At 39.2% G+C, this 22283-nt stretch overlaps 2 protein-coding genes across 4 annotated transcripts in view; one reads left to right on the top strand and one right to left on the bottom strand.

Moving 5' to 3' along the window:
- LOC126299173 (spectrin alpha chain) overlaps positions 1-232 on the bottom strand; it is a 124164-nt gene extending 123932 nt beyond the window's left edge. For both annotated transcript variants that reach the window (XM_049990938.1, XM_049990939.1), the window contains exon 1: positions 142-232. The gene's annotated coding sequence lies outside the window, so the exon portion shown is untranslated. The remainder of the gene's footprint in view (positions 1-141) is intronic.
- A 233-nt stretch (positions 233-465) lies between these two features.
- LOC126299174 (protein vav) overlaps positions 466-22283 on the top strand; it is a 177581-nt gene continuing 155763 nt past the window's right edge. Inside the window, exon 1 of one of the 2 annotated variants that reach the window (XM_049990940.1) lies at positions 466-819. In XM_049990940.1, coding sequence (XP_049846897.1) covers positions 598-819 — 222 coding nt within the window. In that variant the 5' untranslated portion in view covers positions 466-597. The remainder of the gene's footprint in view (positions 820-22283) is intronic. The other variant, XM_049990941.1, reaches the window with a different exon arrangement.

Raw genomic sequence — 22283 nt, 5'->3', positions numbered from 1 at the left:
GTTAGGTACAATACGCCCTTTTACCCATGGGTGTGGCAGTTAGTGAGCACCTATACACTAATAATATTGGAATTACTCATTTCTCTACAATTTTAATATGTTTACACCCACAATATATATAAATACGCGAAACGTACATACCAGACACCAGATATCCCAAATAATTTCACTTATTTCCAGGTTCGAATCACATTAACACAAACCACACTCGACACTTCTCCACTCAAGTGAGAGATAACGTCAGAGAGTGACATCACCACTTAACTATATCGATCACCACTGAAGGCAATATGTACGATATTAAAATCGAAGAACATGAACGTGTGATTAAACTTCGAAATAAAATAGGATAGTAGCCATATAGCTGAATAAAATATAAACATGTTATTTGCAAAGTAAGTCGCCCCCTTTACTAGGGGTGATGTTTATGTATATGTTTAGCAGCGAGAGTACTGTCTACTATGTTATCTTTGCTTGGGGTGGAAATGTCATGTAATGTGTTGTTAGTTGTGTTTATATGCAAAATATATCGGCTATAGGAGGCAGTAAGCAATGTGAAAACAATTGTAGTGCCGTACAATAAATTGAGTGTAGAAAATGGCAGTACAGACATCTAACGAGCCGTGGAAAGAGTGTTCAAAGTGGTTGGTGAGGTGCGATGTCTTAAGACCTGATCACAAAACGAATTGGTTAGACGCTTCTGTACACGATTTAGCATACACACTTAGGGATGGTGTCCTTCTGTGTAATTTGCTCAATACACTGGAGCCAGGATGCATTGATATTAAAGATGTTAACCGGAAGCCTCAGATGGCACAGGTGAGATTAGCATGTTTTGTTTTGAAACAACAATATTATGTTAATAAGCATAACGGAAAATACATATATAAGGCATTGCGTAAATAATAGTGATTGTAAACTATCATATACAGTACATGCTCGACTTTCACTGTAGTATTCTTCGATGTATTGCATCCCGAAACGTTTCATCATCCATAGACATTTATATTCCTCAGTGCGTCACATTACTTAAGCTTCACTGTCAAATTGTTAAGGAAGTGTTTCATCGAGCCCTGGATCTTCTAAGTCTGCTTATAGAATCTTATGATCATCAGAACAAGAGAGAAGCCAACTTTTTGTTACCGAGCCAAGCAATTTTCACAATTGTTTCAAATTTATACTAAGTACCCAGTGTTTACCATTAAAAATGGTAGAAATTGTATTTTGGTTCCTTTAGCCCATGGGTAATCTGCCTATTGTTTACAGCATATCATTTATAATTTACTTTATTCGCCCACAAACCGCTTACACAGTTGCATTTGTCATATCATCTTAATACAGAGAACGAAACAAGTTAAAACGTCAGTTACTTCATGGATATACCCATCTTCTAATCCACATGTCAAGATAACAAAGGGTTTATGTGTTTATGCAATGCGTTTTTTTATGCATGCATACTTAGAAACAAGTTGATGAAAACAAACTTGATGCGCTATTTATTCCTATTGTTTGAATTCCATTCTCTGGTAGAAAATAGGGTACTGTGTATATTTCTGCATTATAACACTTATTACATTATTATTGTTTCAATTCCATTTCTTTGTAAGAATTAATGTTCTGTTTGTATTTCTACATTATAACATTTATTATGTTCATATTGTTTCAGTTCCATTCCCTGGTAGAAAATAGTGTTCTGTGTATGTTTCTATGTTATATAATTTATCATAGGTATGATTTGTGTAAAATTGAACTATGAATTACGTCCTCTTTTGAGTAATAATTTCATATAGTAAACTGTAAATAGTCTGCTACAGAAATTTCATTTTTTACCTCTATGTGATTTGGCTGGTAAGTATATTACTTTACTGATTAAAGCAATCACTATTAGGAAATAGACCAATAATTACTTATGGGTCATTCCACAGCAAAGGGACCAATATTAAAAAGTGTTCCGACTCGACCATCTCCAAATCTAATGAAATTTTGTATGAAAATTCTACATGCTCTTTGAATGTTATATACCAAATTACTGACCAGTATCCTCAGTGGTTGAATTCTTAAGGGATTTTAAAGAGAGGCTACTCACCGCCATATCATGTACGAAGGTGAAAATGTGTCAACCTTGCTAGGCTTCTTTAAACGTTTAGCAAACATTTGGTCATTTTTAATATACATAGACAACTTTTAATGCTGAATCACACCGTGGCAAAAATTAGGGATTTAGCCATACCTAAATATAGATACAAGCCTCTAAAGTGGCTAAAAAATTCGTTGCACTATTCTCAGAGCCATGGTTTGACTGAACACTGCTACTTTTCATATGAGCCAATCATGCCAAAACTTCAGATGGCTATTCCTACCTATGATGTCTATATATCAATCAACTTGAATTAGTTCTGGATGCCCAAATGAAACGATATGAGTCTGCAAAGTTGGCCAAAATTTTATGATATTTTTGGGAGGGGGGGGGGGGGGGCAATATCGCAACTGTGTCTTCTTCAATCCATTTTTTCTTGCCATAGCTGAATAGTGTCTTCTTTAAGCGTTCAAAGGTATAGTGTTTAATTTCTGGCTCTTGCATGTTAATGAGTAAGAATACCTTTCAAAAGTAGGGAACATGGATTACTGATTGAAGTTATAAATAAAAAATGTGTAATTGTAGTGTCTTTTACTGGTATAAGATTTTCCTGTGGTTTAGGTAAAGTAGCTATGCTAATAAGAAGTGTTTTTACATTATTTTACGGTGTACAATATAAATATGATAAAATCTCAGAAAGTGTCCTGATGTTTATAACATCTAGACGGTCATAATGGAATGCTATTTTGCTTTAGAAGGTTGTAACCCTACAATGCGATGTCAGTCTGTTTCCATGAATCGCCACTTTCAATTGCTCCTTTCATTATTTGCAATTTTCACAGTGTCAGCCTTTTGTTTGGTGTAATCTTTGATGTTGACACTGCACTACATTAGTGTTAAGTGCTGAGTGTTTGAATAATCAATAATTATTGTTGTAGCTGAAAGTAAGCTCTAAAACAATATGTTTTGATAGCCTAATTTGTCATTTTATATAAAAACAACACTGAATATTGTCTGAAGTCATTGCACATTCTGTCATGGCAAGAGGTAACTACAATCAGTTAAGGAAATTTCACCAATTGACAAGGAGCTTCTTTATTGTAGCTCTCAGCTTGGTTGTATGGAAGATGCTCACATTTTTTCATACCAGAATGCCATGTTGATGGCAAAATTTCAGTTCCTGCAGAATTTTTGCAACCCATTTGGGGGGAAAAAAAGGAAGGAAAAAAAAACAAAAACAAGAATACTTGAACACCAGTAAACACCACAGGTTTCTGACTAATGAAGTTTTTAAATCTGGTCAGAAAATTTGTACCAAATGTAGACATGAAGTGCCCAAAATAATCATCCCGCCAGGATAAGCAAAAATCAAAATCCACTAACAACATGGGTGTTGTTGATGCTTGTTTTACTGCTAATACTTCACTATCATCACGTGGAAGAATCACCACTAAAGCTTCAACAGATCAGCGAAAGGGATTCTAGGGGATAACGCCCAAGGCAGCATTACTAAGGTAATTGCAAGAGTTGCTGGAGTGAGCCAAGTAGTTACTGCTCAGATACAAATGGAAGAGTGCCATAAATGTAAAGGTATGGACATCTTAATTGCATAACTTAAGATTAAATTTCATACTTCAAGGAATAGCAATAAAGTTCAAATTTTGACCCTGGGCCCAAATAGCTGCACTACAGAAAAAATGGCTAAATAATTTGCTGTTTCAACTAAGATGGTGAAGGCTAGGAGACTAAAGATGGAAGATGGGATTTTGGCAACTGAAAAGAGGAAAAATCTAATTGATGGAAATAAAACAAAATGTCTTCACTTACTTGGAAGATGATGAGTTTCCTTGTTTATGCCCAGGCAAAAAGGATTGTGTTACAGTAAGAATAAATGGGGAAAGATTCACAAGGAGAAATGCCTGCTCCTTTGTAACCTTAAACAAATGTTCATTGCTTATTGTAAAGCAATGTGGAAATGAACTAAGCTTCTCAAAAATTTGTGAGCTCAGGCCGAAAGGGTGTAGTACAGCTAGTGCATCTGGATCACATTCAGTATGTGTAGTTCATCAAAATGTCAAATTAAAGTTGGCTTCAGCAACATCCAGTCAAGATAACTACAAGGATTTGATGAAAAAAACTGTATGCAGTTTGTAATCAAAAAATTGTATGCTCCAACTGTGTGAGTAATGTCCGGAAGAATTTGTGACTAGAGGCTTTTCTTGAAGACTCTTTTAAAGCCTATGAACCTGAAGAAACAACGGAATACAAGCAATGGGTCCATGCTGGCAGATACACATTGGAGACTTGCCAGAGAACTGTTGAAGATTTCATGGAGGCATTGATTTTGAAAATTACGAGTTTAAAAAGCCATCAATGTGTCAGAACACAAAAGTTTATGTCTTAAGCAGCTAAAAAGAAATCTTACAGAAAATGAATTAATTATATTGACAGATTTTGCTGAGAAATATTCATTTGTTGTTCAGGATACTGTGCAAGGATTCCATTGGAAGAATAGTCAGGCCACATTTCATCCACCTGATGTCTATTTCGATGGCAAAGAATGTCAGATTATCAGCATTTGTATGGTCAGTGAGTGTTCTGTCACAATACCACTGCTGTCCTTGTGTTTCAAATAAAGTTGATTGCATATTTAAAGACAAAGACTGAAAATATTAATAACATTTATTACTTTATTGCTGTTCAATATGAGAATTTCAAAAGTTTCACCAATTTATGCCTGCAAGAAAGGGATTTTGGTATCACTGCCAAATGGAATTTTTTTGGAACAAACCACAGTAAATTGCCTTGGGATGGCATTGGGGGAACAGCAAAAGGACTTGCAGCCAGTGCTAGTCTGCAGAGGGCCTTAGATAACCTAATATTGATTCCATATGGTTTATTCAAATTCTGTAATGGTAGTATTCCAGGCATAAAGCTTTTCTGTGAACCAAAAGAAGAAATTGAAAAAATTCACCCAGATCGAGAAGCAAGGTTTACCATGGGATATACAGTATCTGAAACAAGAGAAAATCAATTAATTGTAATCAGCTCAGAGGAAGCAGTTTTTCCAATGATGCTACAGCATTCATAGTTAACGCCTTTGAAGCAGATGAAGATATTCTAGCAGTCTCAATTCCAAGCTTACAACCAGGACTGTATGTTACTTGTATGTATGGCAATTTTTGGTGGATTGGAAACATGTGAAGTTTCACATGAACAACAAGACGCCTCATCAGCTTTATGCACCCACACGGACATGCTCTTTCCTTCCACTAGCCAACTGCTAAAGATACCTGCTGATTTCCTGATCAACAAATCTACATGACTTTAGAAGCCCCATCAACATCATCACCAGGAAGACAATACAGTTATCAACAATCTGTCATTGACAAAATTGTAGAAGGGCTTAACTGAATATGGAACTGACTCTTTAGTATTTTTATTCTGCAAATTTGCTGTGTTTTGTACTATACTTGTTTTAATGTCATGTGTTAAATCAATGTTTGAAACTGACTTATACACTCAAATAAAAATAATTGATTATGGGACTTAATGAGCAAAATATTTGATTTTTCAATCTTCTTGAAGTGCTAAGATAATAACTTTTGAAATGTATTCTTGCTCATTAAACTGAAAGATCCAGAAATTAATCACTATCTCTTTGAAACCTTAAAGCATACGTTTTCCATCTGTAGCAAGAAAAAGAGGATTGAAGAAGATATATCTGAGGTATTGCCCCCCAGAAATACCCTAAAATTTGCAATTAGAAAATTGTGGCCAACTTTGCAGATGCATATCTTTCAATCTGGCCATCCCATGTTAATTAAATCTTGTTGATATATAGACATCATAGATATGAATAACCCTCTGAAGTTGTGATGTTTGGTTCATATGGAAAGTAGCAGTGGTCGGTCAAACCATGGCTCTCAGAATAGTGCAACGAATTTTTTAGACACTTTAGAGGCTTGTATCTATATTTAGGTAAGTCTAAATCCCTAATTTTTGCCATGGTGTGATTCGCCATAAAAAGTTGTTTATGTATATTAGAGCAAATGACCAAATGTTTGCTAGAACATTTAGAAAAGTCCAGCAAAGTTGGCACATTTTCACATTCGTACATGATGTGGAGGTGAGTAGCCTCTCTTTAAAATCCCTTAAGAATTCAACAACTGAGGATACTGGACTGAAATTTGGTATGTAGCCACTAAAGGCCATGCAGAACCTCCACACCTAATTTCATTAGATTTGGAGATGGTCGAGTGGGAACTCCTGGTCCCCTTGGAGTGGAATGTCCCTTATGCTGTAACTTTCCCTTAAAGAGGTTTAACAGTTGTGTAACTCTTACTGTATGTCTTTACAAAATTCCATGTGCCAGTAATGAGATTAAATGTGTCACTAATGATTAGACCTACGATCTTTACTACTAAAATGTGAAAAAGCTTTTTGCAAAAAGACGTAATATTAAAGTGAAAAATATGGTCAAGAAAGTACCAATTTCAAATGTGAACATTTATTGAAATATGCATATGCAAATCATTAAATCAGAAATGTCCCACTTTTTGCACTCAGTGACCTACAAATTTGTAAACAGAAAGGGCATTCTACATCAACAGACACAAGATGTGCATATTTTGTTTTAAAATGATAATCAGTATTCCTGTTCAGCACCACATCAGTTTTGGTCGAACTTCTGTTCTTTGACTCCTTCAAACGCATCCTTCCGTATGCCAGAATAGTGCACTGTGTGTTCCTCCAAATGTGTCATGGTTATTGTCGGGAGGAGGGGTCATGTATGATGTAAAGTTCATCTCACAGTTCTTCTTTACACAATAATTTTTTAACCTTTGATATAGTAGGAGAAAATATGTAAAGATCTGCGTAATACTTTAAATTTATTATATGTAGATGCTGCAACTTTTAACAATGTACCCCATCTACTAACAATGAGGAAATATGGTAAAGGCAGTTAGAATATACATTTTCATACTGGCAGGAGCTTTTTTCACGATTCCTTAAGGCAAGATATGAAATTGATTCGTATATGAGTATTTGTAATTTTATTTCTCAAAAACTCGATGAGTAGTGTGCACTAAACAGCTTACTCATTTTAAGTTGCAGAACATGGACTTGCAATTGGAAATACTAGCTTTCTGTGTGAGTGCTAGCTATTCTTTATATTTTTCTCTTTGAGGTCGCAACTCCAACTTGCATTGTTGAAACTTTTCATTATGGTAGCATTGTCAGTTTTCTCAAGGTAAAAAGTTAACAAAAGCAACTTGATCTCCATGCAGAGGTCCTACTGACTAAAATATCCATACACATTGACCTTTTCTGTCTGTCAGTAATTTCATCTACAATGAAATATACTGGGGTCATCAACTAATGTTTATCTGATTTGTGATACTTTTTTGTTGTATACTCATTGGAAACAGACTGCATATTTGCCTAGATATGATACAACATGCTAGAAATGCTGCCACTGTTTCATAAAGAAATCACTTACTTTTTGATCTTGAAAATGCCAGTGTTTCTCCTGTAAACTGCTCTCACAGTACTGATACCATGTTGTAGTTCCTTATTCTTGACATGTTCTGTGCTTTCCATATGCAGCTGAACATGATTCTGTTGGTGCTTTTTACCAGTAACAGCTAAGATGTGCAAATGTTGCACCTTGCAACTGATCTGTCACCTTGAATACTGCCATTGCTAAGCCATTTAACAATACCACCTATTCTCATGACACTCATTTAAAGTTTGGGATCTTTGCTGGAAAGAAAAGAATAATTAACCCTGCAGATGAGCACCACAAGCTGCACAGTCTATACTTACTGCTGTTTGTGACCCACTGAACCTCAAACTGCACCTGCTTGTTGTGAGGTCACAAGGTGGACACCCTAAAAACAGTCAGCGAGGTGACCATTGTCAGAATTGACATACATAGTTTTCTTTCGAGGAATTTTTTTGAGTTCTGAATTTCACTCACATAAAAAGTAGAGATTAGCATTTATTTTTTATTTAATTGATTTATTAACAGTTTTAATTAATATTTCATTAGTTTTCTTTTATAATATTTTTTATAAATTTATTTTGGGCTGTTACTGATGATGAAGTGATAATAGTGGTTTGCATTTATCACATTCTACACTCCTGGAAATTGAAATAAGAACACCGTGAATTCATTGTCCCAGGAAGGGGAAACTTTATTGACACATTCCTGGGGTCAGGTACATCACATGATCACACTGACAGAACCACAGGCACATAGACACAGGCAACAGAGCATGCACAATGTCGGCACTAGTACAGTGTATATCCACCTTTCGCAGCAATGCAGGCTGCTATTCTCCCATGGAGACGATCGTAGAGATGCTGGATGTAGTCCTATGGAACGGCTTGCCATGACATTTCCACCTGGCGCCTCAGTTGGACCAGCGTTCGTGCTGGACGTGCAGACAGCGTGAGACGACGCTTCATCCAGTCCCAAACATGCTCAATGGGGGACAGATCCGGAGATCTTGCTGGCCAGGGTAGTTGACTTACACCTTCTAGAGCACGTTGGGTGGGACGGGATACATGCGGACGTGCATTGTCCTGTTGGAACAGCAAGTTCCCTTGCCGGTCTAGGAATGGTAGAACGATGGGTTCGATGACGGTTTGGATGTACCGTGCACTATTCAGTGTCCCCTCGACGATCACCAGAGGTGTAGGCCAGTGTAGGAGATCGCTCCCCACACCATGATGCCGGGTGTTGGCCCTGTGTGCCTCAGTCGTATGCAGTCCTGATTGTGGCGCTCACCTGCATGGCGCCAAACACGCATACGACCATCATTGGCACCAAGGCAGAAGCGACTCTCATCGCTGAAGACAACACGTCTCCATTCGTCCCTCCATTCACTCCTGTCGCGACACCACTGGAGGCGGGCTGCACGATGTTGGGGCGTGAGCGGAAGACAGCCTAACGGTGTGCGGGACCGTAGCCCAGCTTCATGGAGACGGTTGCGAATGGTCCTCGCCGATACCCCAGAAGCAACAGTGTCCCTAATTTGCTGGGAAGTGGCGGTGCGGTCCCCTACGGCACTGCGTATAATCCTACGGTCTTGGCGTGCATCCGTGCGTCACTGCGGTCCGGTCCCAGGTCGACGGGCACGTGCACCTTCCGCCGACCACTGGCGACAACATCGATGTACTGTGGAGACCTCACGCCCCACGTGTTGAGCAATTCGGCGGTACGTCCGCCCGGCCTCCCGCATGCCCACTATACGCCCTCGCTCAAAGTCCGTCAACTGCACATACAGTTCACGTCCACGCTGTCGCGGCATGCTACCAGTGTTAAAGACTGCGATGGAGCTCCGTATGCCACGGCAAACTGGCTGACACTGACGGCGGCAGTGCACAAATGCTGCGCAGCTAGCGCCATTCGACGGCCAACACCACGGTTCCTGGTGTGTCCGCTGTGCCGTGCGTGTGATCATTGCTTGTACAGCCCTCTCGCAGTGTCCGGAACAAGTATGGTGGGTGTGACACACCGGTGTCAATGTGTATCTTTTTTCCATTTCCAGGAGTGTATTTCTTTCATCACAACATGTCAAGCACTAAAGCAATTTGGCACAAAGTGTTATGGTACCAGTTTCAGTTCTGTTAGATCAACAGCTGGTGTGTAAACAATAATTTTTCCAATGAAAATAAATTGCTAGAAAGTTAATAATACTCTCAAATACCTTTTGCCTCTTTACGGGCAAATGATTTAGATGAGAGGAGGATGACAAGGAGAAACTAGAAAAGCTTTTAGGGTCACAGATGCCAGACAGGATGATCAATGAGGTTGAAGATCCCCAATATGTGTGTGTGTGTGTGTGTGTGTGTGTGTGTGTGTGTGTGTGTGTATGCTGTCATATGAAGACACTAAAATTTCGTCCTAATTTCAAGTGCTATTCAGAGCACCTGTAGTATGGTGTCACTTAGTTTGAGGACAAGTGGAAAGTAACTCAAGGGCACTTAACAATATTTTACCAAATAGAGAGCAGAAGAAACATGTAAGTCTGTCAGAGAAAGAATGCCAATTTTTGAAGATCATTGTTGATTGTGAAGAGGATTTATTTCCAATTCGATAACACAAATCTTCAGAATAACTCTTTCATGTAACGACCTATTTGAGATTCAGTGATGCAAATCTGTTTCTTTTACTATTTTTAAAGCTGTACAAAGTTTTAGATACATGTCTTGCATAAGAAATTCATTCAGGCCAAAACTCAAACATTTAACAATGGGTCTGGAAAATAGGATGAACTAAAGCTATTGTAAGAGAGTTTAAAGTGCACTAGGAGAAAAAAAAGCTATGAAAGATAGTGACTCTGAAAAAAGAAACAGAATGTGCACCAAAATCACAAGAATGTTTATTTTGCAATAACAACAAAGAAATACAGATTGCAGCACCTAAAAGTTCTAAGTCTGTCAGTGGCATCATTTATTAAGTTAAAACAGCTCTTCATAAACTGTTCAAAATTCCGTCCGCACCACATCATTTTTGTTTTTGACAACTTTTCAGATTTAATCAATATCTGATCTTAGTTTCAGAATGACTTTGGTTCTATTTCTAATTGTATATAGTATTATGTCCAGTGTACCTCTGTACTTGTCCAGGTGCACTATTGGTCCACATTTTGTGTGCTGCCTTGGGTAAATGATCATTAAAAATGTCAACTTGTTAATTATCAGTCACGGTATGGCCATGCATATGAATGGCGATACTATATTGAGTGTGAGTTGGTTGTTCTTTATTTCTCTCATTTAACTATGTGCTATACGGTTCTCTTATGAGTGTTACGAATTTCTGTCATGGTGTTCATGTGTCTGCCTTCAATAGCTTTTCTTAATATAATGCCATCATTTTTGTAGAACACAATGAATACAGGATTTTTACTTGTTCTGGTATCTAGTGACCTGTTCATTGCTGATGTCCTTTTTCAAAATTTTTCAGAAGGTAATGTATTGTAGAATAGCAACAAAAACATCCTCAGCAAACCAAGTTTGCGTTTCAAAAAGTTTTCTCTATTGAGAATGCCATTTTAATGTTCACTCGCCAGATTTTATAAGCATTAAGTAATGAAATAGTACCAGTTGGTATTTTATGCATCTAATCTAAGACATTTGACTGTGTGAATACAGTATTCTCTTATATGAATTGAAGCCTTGTGGGATTGGTGGTATAGCCAACCAATGGATAATGTCATATCTAACTAAGAAATGCAGAAAGTCATTCTTAGTAATTCAACCAATATAGTCTGGGGACATAATTCTGAGGGGGAAGGGGGGGGGGGAATCACGTTGCCCCCCCCCCCCCCCCTCCCACGGCTCAATCAAAGGTCCAGTATTGTTTCTCATCTATGTAAATGATCTTCCATATAATAAACAACAAGCAGAATTTTTTTTTTTTTTTTTTTTTTTTTTGCAGTTGACACTAGCATTCTTATCAGTCCAAGCATACGTAGAGAAACAGAAGAAAAGATAAAAAGTGTCCTTAAAAATACCATTGATTGGTTTTATGCAAATGTTCTCCCCCTCAGTTTTTTGGAAACAGCATTTTCAGTTCTGCACATCCAGGGGTACTACACCAGTGATAAGTGTAATAGATGGCAAGGAAATTATAAATAGGGCGTAGACTTAAATAGCCTTAGGTGTCCATATTGATGAGAATTTAAACTGGAAAATGACATTTTGGAATTCCTAAAACAACTTAACTCAGTCACATTTGCAGTTATAATCAGTGCAAAACTTGGGAGGATACAAATCAGTAAGTTGACATATTTTGTATATTTTCAGTCAATAATGTCATATTGAATAATGCTCTGACGGAACTCATCGTTAAACAAGATAGTTTCATTGTGCAAAATACACTGTAAAAATAATATGTGATATTCACCCACAGTCCTCTTACAGACATCTCTTAAAGGGGTTGGGCATTCAGGCTACTGCTTCATGGTATATTTATTCCCTCATGAAGTTTGTTGGAAATAATCCACTACAGTCACATTTCAAAAGGCACAATGATGTACATAATTACAATACCAAAAGGAAAAAAAGATATTCATTACTCCACATTAAAGTTGTTCTTTGCACAAAAGGAGGTGCACAATGCTGTAAAAAAATTTTTTGATCACTTACCCAGTGATATAATAGCAGAGTAAAATTTTAAAACAAACTGAGGGAGTTTCTAATTAACAATTCTTTCTTTTCCATAGAAGAATTTCTATTACTGTGATGTGTAAAAGGTGGTGGATAGCACTTACTAACTCGCAAAGTCTATGTATCTTTTTTCTCTTTGAGGAAAAAACTTAGAAATGATCAGAATGTAACCATATGTACAAATTAATTTGTGTTGTTATTGTTGTTGTTGTTGTTGTTGTGGTGGTGGTGGTGGTGGTGGTGGTGGTGGTGGTGGTGGTGGTGGTCTTCGGTCCTGAGACTGGTTTGATGCAGCTCTCCATGCTATTCTATCCTGTGCAAGCTTCTTCATCTCCCAGTACCTTCTGCAACCTACATCCTTCTGAATTTGCTTGGTGTATTCATCTCTTGGTCTCCCTCTACAATTTTTACCCTCCACACTGCCCTCCAATATTAAATTGGTGATCCCTTGATGTCTCAGAACATGTCCTACCAACTGATCCCTTCTTCTAGTCAAGTTGTGCCACATACTTCTCTTCTCCCCAATCCTATTCAATACCTCCTCATTAATTATGTGCTCTACCCATCTAATCTTCAGCATTCTTCTGTAGCACCACATTTCGAAAGCTTCTATTCTCTTCTTGTCTAAACTATTTATCGTCCACGTTTCACTTCCGTACATGGCTACACTCCATACAAATACTTCCAGAAATGTCTTCCTGACACTTAAATATATACTCGATGTTAACAAATTTCTCTTCAGAAACGCTTTCCTTGCTATTGCCATTCTATATTTTATGTCCTCTCTACTTCAACCATCATCAGTTATTTTGCTCCCCAAATAGCAAAACTCCTTCACTACTTTAAATGTCTCATTTCCTAATCTAATTCCCTCAGCATCACCCAACTTCATTCGACTACATTCCATTATCCTTGTTTTGCTTTTATTGATGTTCATCTTATATCCTCCTTTCAAGACACTATCCATTCCGTTCAACTGCTCTTCCAAGCCCTTTGCTGTCTATGACAGAATTACAATGTCATCGGCGAACCTCAGTCATTGGCGAACCTCAAAGTTTTTATTTCTTCTCCATGGATTTTAATACCTACTCCGAATTTTTCTTTTGTTTCCTTTATTGCTTGCTCAGTACACAGATTGAATAACATTGGGGAGATGCTACAACCCTGTCTCACTCCCTTCCCAACCACTGCTCCCCTTTCATGTCCTTCGGCTCTTATAACTGCCATCTGGTTTCTGTACAAATTGTAAATAGCCTTTCGCTCCCTTTATTTTACCTTCAGAATTTGAAAGAGAATATTCCAGTCAACATTGTCAAAAGCTTTCTCTAAGTCTACAAATGCTAGAAACGTAGGTTTTCCTTTCCTTAATCTTTCTTTTAAGATAAGTCGTAAAGTTAGTATTGCCTCACGTGTTCCAGTATTTCTACGGAATCCAAACTGATCTTCCCCGAGGTCGGCTTCTACTAGTTTTTCCATTAGTCTGTAAAGAATTCGTTTTAGTATTTTACAGCCGTGACTTAATAAACTGATAGTTCAGTAATTCACATCTGTCAACACCTGCTTTCTTTGAGATTGAAATTATTATATTCTTGAAGTCGGAGGGTATTTCTCCTGTCTCATACATTTTGCTCACCAGATGGTAGAGTTTTGTCAGGATTGGCTCTCGCAAGGCTGTCAGTAGTTCTAATGGAATGTTGTCTACTTACGGGACATTGTTTCAACTTAGGTCTTTCAGTGCTCTGTCAAAACTCTTCCAGCAGTATCTTATCTCCCATTTCATCTTCATCTACATCCTCTTCTTGTCCTCAAGTACATCGCCCTTGTATAGACGCTCTATATACTCCTTCCACTTTTATGCTTTCCCTTCTTTACTTAGAACTGGGTTTCCATCTGAGCTCTTGATATTCATACAAGTTGTTCTCTTTTCTCCAAAGGTCTCTCTAATTTTCCTGTAGGCAGTATCTATGACTCGTTCCACATCATTGCAATCTGTTGTGCAAAATGATCCATGGATCATGAAACTAACTAACTATAGATTTTCCCATTTTTTATAACAAAATATTTTAATCTCTATAGGTCTTAACAAAAATCTTCACTTTATGCAATATTCATGGAAGGGGAATATCAAAGTAACTTCACAGCTCTTCTGTTAAATACCCAATGCTATTATTTTTAAGTCAGGAAAGTTCTTGTTCATGTCATCTGTGACATAAGCTCTTTGAAGCCGTCTGTGAGCTTCTAAGCCATCTGTGAGGCTCTTCCGAGGAAAATTGTGATAAAGAAGACTAGGTTATAACAGTTTTGTCTGCAAGAACAATTACGCACTTGAAGATTACTTCAAGCGCAACAATGGAAATATTTTTTCATGTAGCTGTAAAGTCTACATTAGTGTTTGATACATACCATAAACCTGGATGTAGAATCCTGTGGAGTATGTTAATACAAATTTTGGCTGTGTAATTCAGAAAATTTGATGGTTACATATGGGTGTAATTATGGGTCTCTCTACACATAGTGACATTACAGACATCATGGTCATCTTGTGACTCGTACAGGTGACAAACTATTTGCGTGTCTAATTGCCAAAAGTGCTCCCTGCAACCAGAGGACAATTCATTAAATGTCAGTTATTTTCAGTATTTTCACATTGCTTTTCTTGTGGTAAATGCCTCATGAAGTTTGGGCTGCAGACCAACTAAAGGCACTTTAGAGACAAAAATGACAAACCTACTTGTGCATACGAGCAAGGATGTGAATGGGCACTCCTTTAATAGTTGCCATAAAGATATAATACACCTCTCAAGTAAAAATGAAGAGCTTTTGCTCTCAATACAAAAAGGATAAAGGGGAAATTACTGGTGATTTATTATTCTTATAAAAAACACCACTTTGTAGCGATAGAAATGGAGACCTTGACCACAATATTAACAGTAGTTTTGTCATTGAGTTATACTTTGGCCTGTTATTTAATACAAATATTCAGATTCAACTTAGGAAAGTATGCATTATTATGTTCTTTAGCAGTAGGCACCCATTTTAGTCCTACACATCTTTGAGTACCATCTATCAAATTCTAGAATTGGTGATCGTCAAATGCCCTTATTAGTTCAAAATTAGAATAAACATTTGTCTGTACTAGCCATTGTTTTTTCTTCTTCTTCTTCTTCTTCTTCTCCTTCTTCTTCTTCTTCTTCTTCTTCTTCTTCGTCTCCATGTGTTGCTGCCTGTTTCCTCATACAATTTTACATCAGTTGCTTTGCCACTTATGCCATATGTGGCATACATTCAGGAAGACAGCAGTGTGAATGCCTGTACAGTCAACAAGATTTAGATTGTCCATGGTTCCTCTACATTAGATTAATTAATAATTGTTCCATGGATCGTGAATACAACACTTTGTAATGAGGTGGAACTTATCAGTTTAACAGAAAGTTGCTTTCCTTGACATAATTCAATTTTTTAATAAATTTAAAATTACTAATTAAAAATTCATCTATTGAGTGGAAGGAGTTGTCATTCAGAAATTCTTTTAATTTGTTTTTAAATGCTGGTAGGCTATCTGTCAGACTTTTGATGCTATTGGGTAAGGGACCAAAGACTTTTGTGGCAGCATTGTGCCCCTCTTTCTATGCCAAAGTTAGATTTAATCCAGAATAGTGAAGATGAGCCTTTTCCTTAGTGTTGTTGCTATTACTTTTGGATTGGGATGAGTTATAATTACAATTTTCATAAGTGAATATCTATATTGTGAAGCTGTTGTAAATACCCTTAGTTCATTAAATAAATGTATGTAAGATGATCTTGGGTGGGCTCCAGCTATTATTCTGATTACATGCTCCTGTGAAATGAATACTTTTTTCTGTAATGATGAATTCTCCTAAATTGCTTAAGGCTGATTCAAAACTACACAGTGAGCTACTATGGCTGAAACCAGTGTTTTGTTCATGTAAAATGCTCCAGCGACTGTTCTGGAACTTAAATGGTTCTTGACTAGATAAAGCAGTCATATTCTCATTGCATGCAATTTGGGACATGTTGTGGCCAGTGTGAAGGTAAAATGCCATGGGTCACCACACATAAAGAATTACTGCCTGGTACTACTACAGATGAATCGAATTAAATCTTTCAAAATCAATTTCTAGCATGCTTTCTTACATTACAAAATACAAGTATAAAAACTCATGGAGCAAGGAACAAACATATTTTATTTTCATATTTCAGCGAGAAGGATGGTAGTCACTTTGTATCACTATCTGCTGTACGTTCTGGCTGTAGTTAATCACCACCACTTTAATGGAATTGTTCAAGTGTCCATCTGTAATCCTGTTTATGTTTTTTTTTTATTTTAATCACATTCATGTTAGAAAAAGAGGTCTTACAACATAGGTAGAAATGAACAACGCTTTCACTTTTAGTAGTCTAGTACCACATACTTTTTTTTAAAAAAGAAAACAGAAGGGTGCAGGTACATTTAGAAATATAGAGCACAGACTTTAGCAACACTTTGGGTTTGTTGCTATTTAGGCTCCATTCCTGCTCCAAGGCTGTCTTCTTGAAAGTGGTTTATAATACAAGTCCAAAATTCTTCTACATTGACATTCAAGAAAGCGATGCAGTAAAGTGCGCCAGAAGTACAATTTTTAAATCCTAATAATGTACCTGAAACTTTACCCAAAGTGCAATATAATTTCAGCATTATTATCACTGTTTGGTTGCAATGAAGAGTGATTTTCCAGCTTATTATTCAAACAAGGGCAGTGTTTGACACCACCTCATCTAAGTAATGTTGTTGTTTTTTTCCCCAAAACTCAAGCTTTACTGAAAGAAATGGTTTCCTTTAAGTCCTTGCACTTGCCTTGGAGTAGTCAGTGTTTTGAACAAATGCCTCTGACCAGCTATGAGCTTCCACCTAGCCAGGACCATTTTCTTGGGCCACCAGCGAGCACTATTGCTCTACACTGATAAGGATGCACCAATGTCACCCTAGTAAGAACTCTCCCAGTGTAAATAAAGTTCATTTATTCATTCTACCTGGGGCATGTTAATTGGTGTGGCTCTCTCAGCCACAATGTAAAACTTGGCAATGAGGAGTGGATTTCATCCCACCATTGACTGTTAGTCTTTTTTGTACTTTGCGTCTCGCCTAGTGTAGCTGACCTCTGTGCAGTACTTCGGTCGGTTGCTGATTTTATTATTTTCTCTCATCGCATCATGTGTCTCATTCAGTATGGCCTCACCACCTGTGACCGTATCGATGCTACTGCTGCTGCTACAGCACATGCAACACAACAAAAAACTTCTACAGAAGCTAACCTGCATGCGTGCTCCAGAGTTGACACCTACACCATCGCTTACAGCCAAGCCCATCAGCTCCTTGCAGCTGGCCAAACCTGGCAGCTGTACATGCTATGCCCTCACTTTGTTTACAGTTTTAACCACTAGTGTCATAATTCGGTTCGTTTTGGGAAACTTTCCACACAGAGACTGGCATTGAATGATGCAGAGATGTGAAAGGAACTGGCCAAAACATTGTCTTGGTGGCTCAGTGCTACAGGTCCATTCTTATCCCCAATCATACTTGGGGTACCATCTTTGTCAGACTCATCATTTTACACGTATGAGTTTTCTCAGAAGTTAAATGTTTTTGTCTTCGAAAACATGTCTCGGCCTATAGTGCACCCCTTAAGTTAAATGACTTTTACTAGTTCCTCTGTTATTGTGAAAGGGGTGTTACAAAATATCTAACTGTGCAATAACGATGACCTCAGTAGATTCACCAAGTTGAAGTGCAGTATATCATCACTTGCATCATCCGTTTTCAGTTGTGAAACAGTGTTTTTACTTATAACCTAAAATCACATCATCAGTGTGTTGGCAGAAAGGTGCATAGCTTTTACAGTAGAAATTATGCAGGTTGTACCACAAAGGAGTTGTGGATTTCAAAAGCTCTAAGATTAATAGATGAGAGTACATATACAAGAGTCATTGAAGTACAGTGTGTTTCAGTGATGACATCATTGACGATGTAATCGATAAGTCGAGCTATTTCCCCACCCATATCCGTCCTCCATCAGACAAAGGCCAATTGTCCCATGTATAAAATAATGGGAAATTCCAATTTTGGCGTGATTTTCAAAAAAATAGACCAACGGCACCAGTGCGCTTCTTACGGAAGTAGGGCTGTTGTCCTAAATATTAGATGGAGGGAAATGCCAGATGGTGCATTGTAAAGCTGGCTGACATGGAATACTGGCTCTGGCTCTACAAACTAACAATCCAAGACTTGGAATGCTAGCAGCACCAGTCTAACAATAACGTCAGAGTTCAAGGTGACTGATCTGGAATACAAGATGGTGATCGATCAGGATGACTGGGGTACGTATACTGGAACCAGCTCTGTGGTGTCACAATCCACCTCAGACCTGTCAGCCTGTTTATAATGGTGTATAATTTAGCATACTGGCCCAGACTTGAGATCCTTGGACAGGTTCTATGTCATCAGATTCCAAGTTCTGGAATACTGGATCCACAACGTGTGAGACAAAGGATGTTTCTGCGTGTCCAAACCTGTCTGCTGGACAAAGAAAGTCGTACTTGATATTTTTTCCAAGGTAATATTCACTCAGAGGTGTATCGGCACTGTATACTGCTTCTCGTAACTCTTTAAGTTTGATCTGCTTACTAACAACTTTATTTAAACACGCACCGTCGAAGGGAAAGGACCCTCATGTCGCCACCCAGACTTATGTCCCTAAGCTAAGCTTCAAACTGTATGCTATGTAGTGGGAACTCTTGCGTCCTTATTAAAACAAACACGACTCAAGTGAGGGTCTCTTGCGCTCGCATCGCGTAGTTTGGCGTCGCTGTACCGCCGTTTGCCGGCCGCGGTGGTCTCGCGGTTCTAGGCGCGCAGTCCGGAACCGTGCGACTGCTACGGTCGCAGGTTCGAATCCTGCCTCGGGCATGGTTGTGTGTGATGTCCTTAGGTTAGTTAGGTTTAAGTAGTTCTAAGTTGTAGGGGACTGATGACCTCAGATGTTAAGTCCCATAGTGCTCAGAGCCATTTGAACCTCTTTTTTTTTTTTTTTTTTTTTTGTGTGTGTGTGTGTGTGTGTGTGTGTGTGTGTGTGTGTGTGTGTGTGTGTACCGCCGTCACCCAGTGAATGACCCAGGCGGATGTGGCCCTCTGTCGCCACTACCATCACCGCCAGAGGCCACGCTGCGTGACACTCCGAGGCTGTACTCACACTGTTGTCGAACTGTGACGTTAGAATCCTGTAGCGCGCACGATGCATCATTATGTCGAGCCTGCTTTCACCTACATACCTAGAGCTGCAGGCGCCACATTGGACAGTAAGGAATACCCTCAGACATCCCTCGCCTCACGCCAGATACAAGTCCCGCCGCAATTGGCGTGCTTTACAAGACGAAATCTTTCAGACGTATTCATAAAACTACACGATTTTACGCTTAAACATACCCTAACTTTAGGAAAGGACTGCATCCTGTTGTGTTAGAGGAAAGTGATGGAATAGTTCTGACATTTCATAGCAAGAGTAGCCTACATGGTGCTGCATACTGCCCTCTCGGAGCTCTCCGCGCTCCACATGACGTCACACAGTTCCACGTAAGCAAAAAAGCATGCAGTGCCGCGACTCCAAAGGCCGTCTGCTGTCGTCTGCAGCCGCGATCGCCCGCTTTCTCCTGCAGGAGACGGGGATTGGAGTCTCTGACGCCCTGATCTGCAGTTTGAACGCAACCATATGCTCGCCTACTATACGATGGCGGCTGTGTGCCACGCCACAATCAGCGCGCACTATAATACGAGGAAATCTTTTTCCAGCACCTGACATACATTCACCTAGCAAATTCCTGTTGTACAGATCTCCAAACACAATGCTCGCAGAGAGTGAAACTACTACGTTGTACATCAAATACAGCATCGATTATGTCTAACACAAACAATTTATCGGTTTCCGAAGAGGTGATGGTGCTGCAACCGCAAACCAATGTGACCTCTTAAGTTGGAAGCCAGGGAAATTTGAGACTGCGAGCATTGCAGATTTGCTTCAAATTATACTGAAAAAAGGAGAGGTTCAATATAATGTACGAGTATAGCCCTCACCGGTGCATTTTTAAAGATCAGAGTCTAGGATTGATCATACTAGCGTTTTCTATGCTATTCCTTTTATAGTACACATCAACGCCCCACCTCACATCGGCTAGAGATCGATATAGTTCTTTGGACGTGTGTGCAAGCGTTGTTTTTGCGAAACGTTATTGTAAATGATTAGATGTTAAATTGGCACAATTGACGTCTGCAGTGCTACCTCACATTGTACATGACTACAAACTGACCACTAATATCGACGCAGGGAGCAAGAACACAGTGCAACACAGACGTAAATCGCTCATACAGCACACATCCAAGCCAAATCGACCAACTCTATGCTTAAATCGATGAAAATTTAACCGAAAGAAGTAAATTCCGCGTCGAACCACTACACATCCGTCAAGACTGTACATGAATGTTACGACCCTAATAGAATGTTACGATTTCGTTCGATATCTGTTTGTCATGCGTTCTGACGTTGATCGTACAAGCAACTTCCTTTACAGAACATGCCGGTGTGTGTGTGTGTGTGTGTGTGTGTGTGTGTGTGTGTGTGTGCGCGAGTGCGTGTTAAGTGTAGTGTAGAATAGGGCAGGATCAGAATTCAGCATAAATAACTGCAATGTTCAACTCTCAAGAACTGATACTGTTACTGGATTACTGTGTAAGAACCATGCAAGGACAGTGAAAATATACATCAACAATAACAATACTGTGCAGTGAGCGATTCACGTCTCACCTAAGGACCTCGCCAAAGTATCGTTACTCCATGGTTTGATGACGTCAGATGTTTCCACTGGATCTATGACAGCAGAACTGAAGGTGGCGATGCAAGATAGCTGACCTGGAATACTAGCTCTATGACGGTGGAATCGTAGACCTGGGATACGGGGACCGGCTCTGTGACATCAGAATACAGGATGACAGTCGAACATGGGGACTGGCGCCATTATGGCGGAGCTCTATGACGTCAGAATTCAAGACTTGAGATACTTGCATGAGATCACAACCCAACTCGGATCTCTCGAATGATTTATAACAGTGTAGAATTCCGTCATATTGCCGCCTCGGATGTGTATGGTCACAGCATACTGCTTCTACTAACTTTAAGTTTCTATGTCTCAACATTATACCTTAAAGAGCGAGTGAGACCGCTACGGTCGCAGGTTCGAATCCTGCCTCGGACATGGATGTGTGTGATGTCCTTAGGTTAGTTAGGTTTAAGTAGTTCTAAGTTCTAGGGGACTAATGACCTCAGAAGTTGAGCCCCATAGTGCTCAGAGCCATTTGAACCATTTTTTTAAACGGCGAGTTCTGAGCAGGTAGTCTTCAGGGCCATGTAGACTACTACTGCTTTGAAATGTCAGAACCGTTCCATTCCCTTCCTCTTACACAACAGGATGCAGCCCTTTCCTAAAGTGAGGGTGTGTTAAGAGTAAAATCGTGTTGTTTTAGGAATGCGTCTGAAAGATGTATCGTCTTACAGAGAAAGCCGATTGTGGCGGGACTTGTATCAGCCGTGAGGCGAGGGATGTCTGAGGACATTCCTTACTGTGCAATGTGACGCCTGCAGCTGTAGACTCGTAGGGGAAAGAGGGCTCGACATAGCGATGCATCGTGCGCGCTACAGGGCTCGGGCGTCAGAGTTTGACAACAGTTTACAGTCTCGGCGTGTCAAACAGCGCGGCCGGTGGTGTGATGGTAGTGACAGCGGTACAGCGACGGTAAAGCCGCCGGCACCCGGACCGTGTATCCGAGCGTTGAACGTGCCGAGTTTCTGACGTCATAGCGGGAATAGCACGCTCGGGAGTCTTTCCGAACTTGCAGAGCAATATCTGGCATGTCAGATATTCTGAGCCTGCGTCAGAGCGTTGACCAATGAGATGGCACAACGCCACCTACGTCACAAGC

The sequence above is a fragment of the Schistocerca gregaria genome, chromosome X (genome assembly GCF_023897955.1).
Source record: "Schistocerca gregaria isolate iqSchGreg1 chromosome X, iqSchGreg1.2, whole genome shotgun sequence".
In the NCBI taxonomy this organism is placed as follows: domain Eukaryota; kingdom Metazoa; phylum Arthropoda; class Insecta; order Orthoptera; family Acrididae; genus Schistocerca; species Schistocerca gregaria.
Note: the sequence above shows the minus strand (reverse complement) of the source record. Positions and strands in the feature narration are given on the sequence as shown.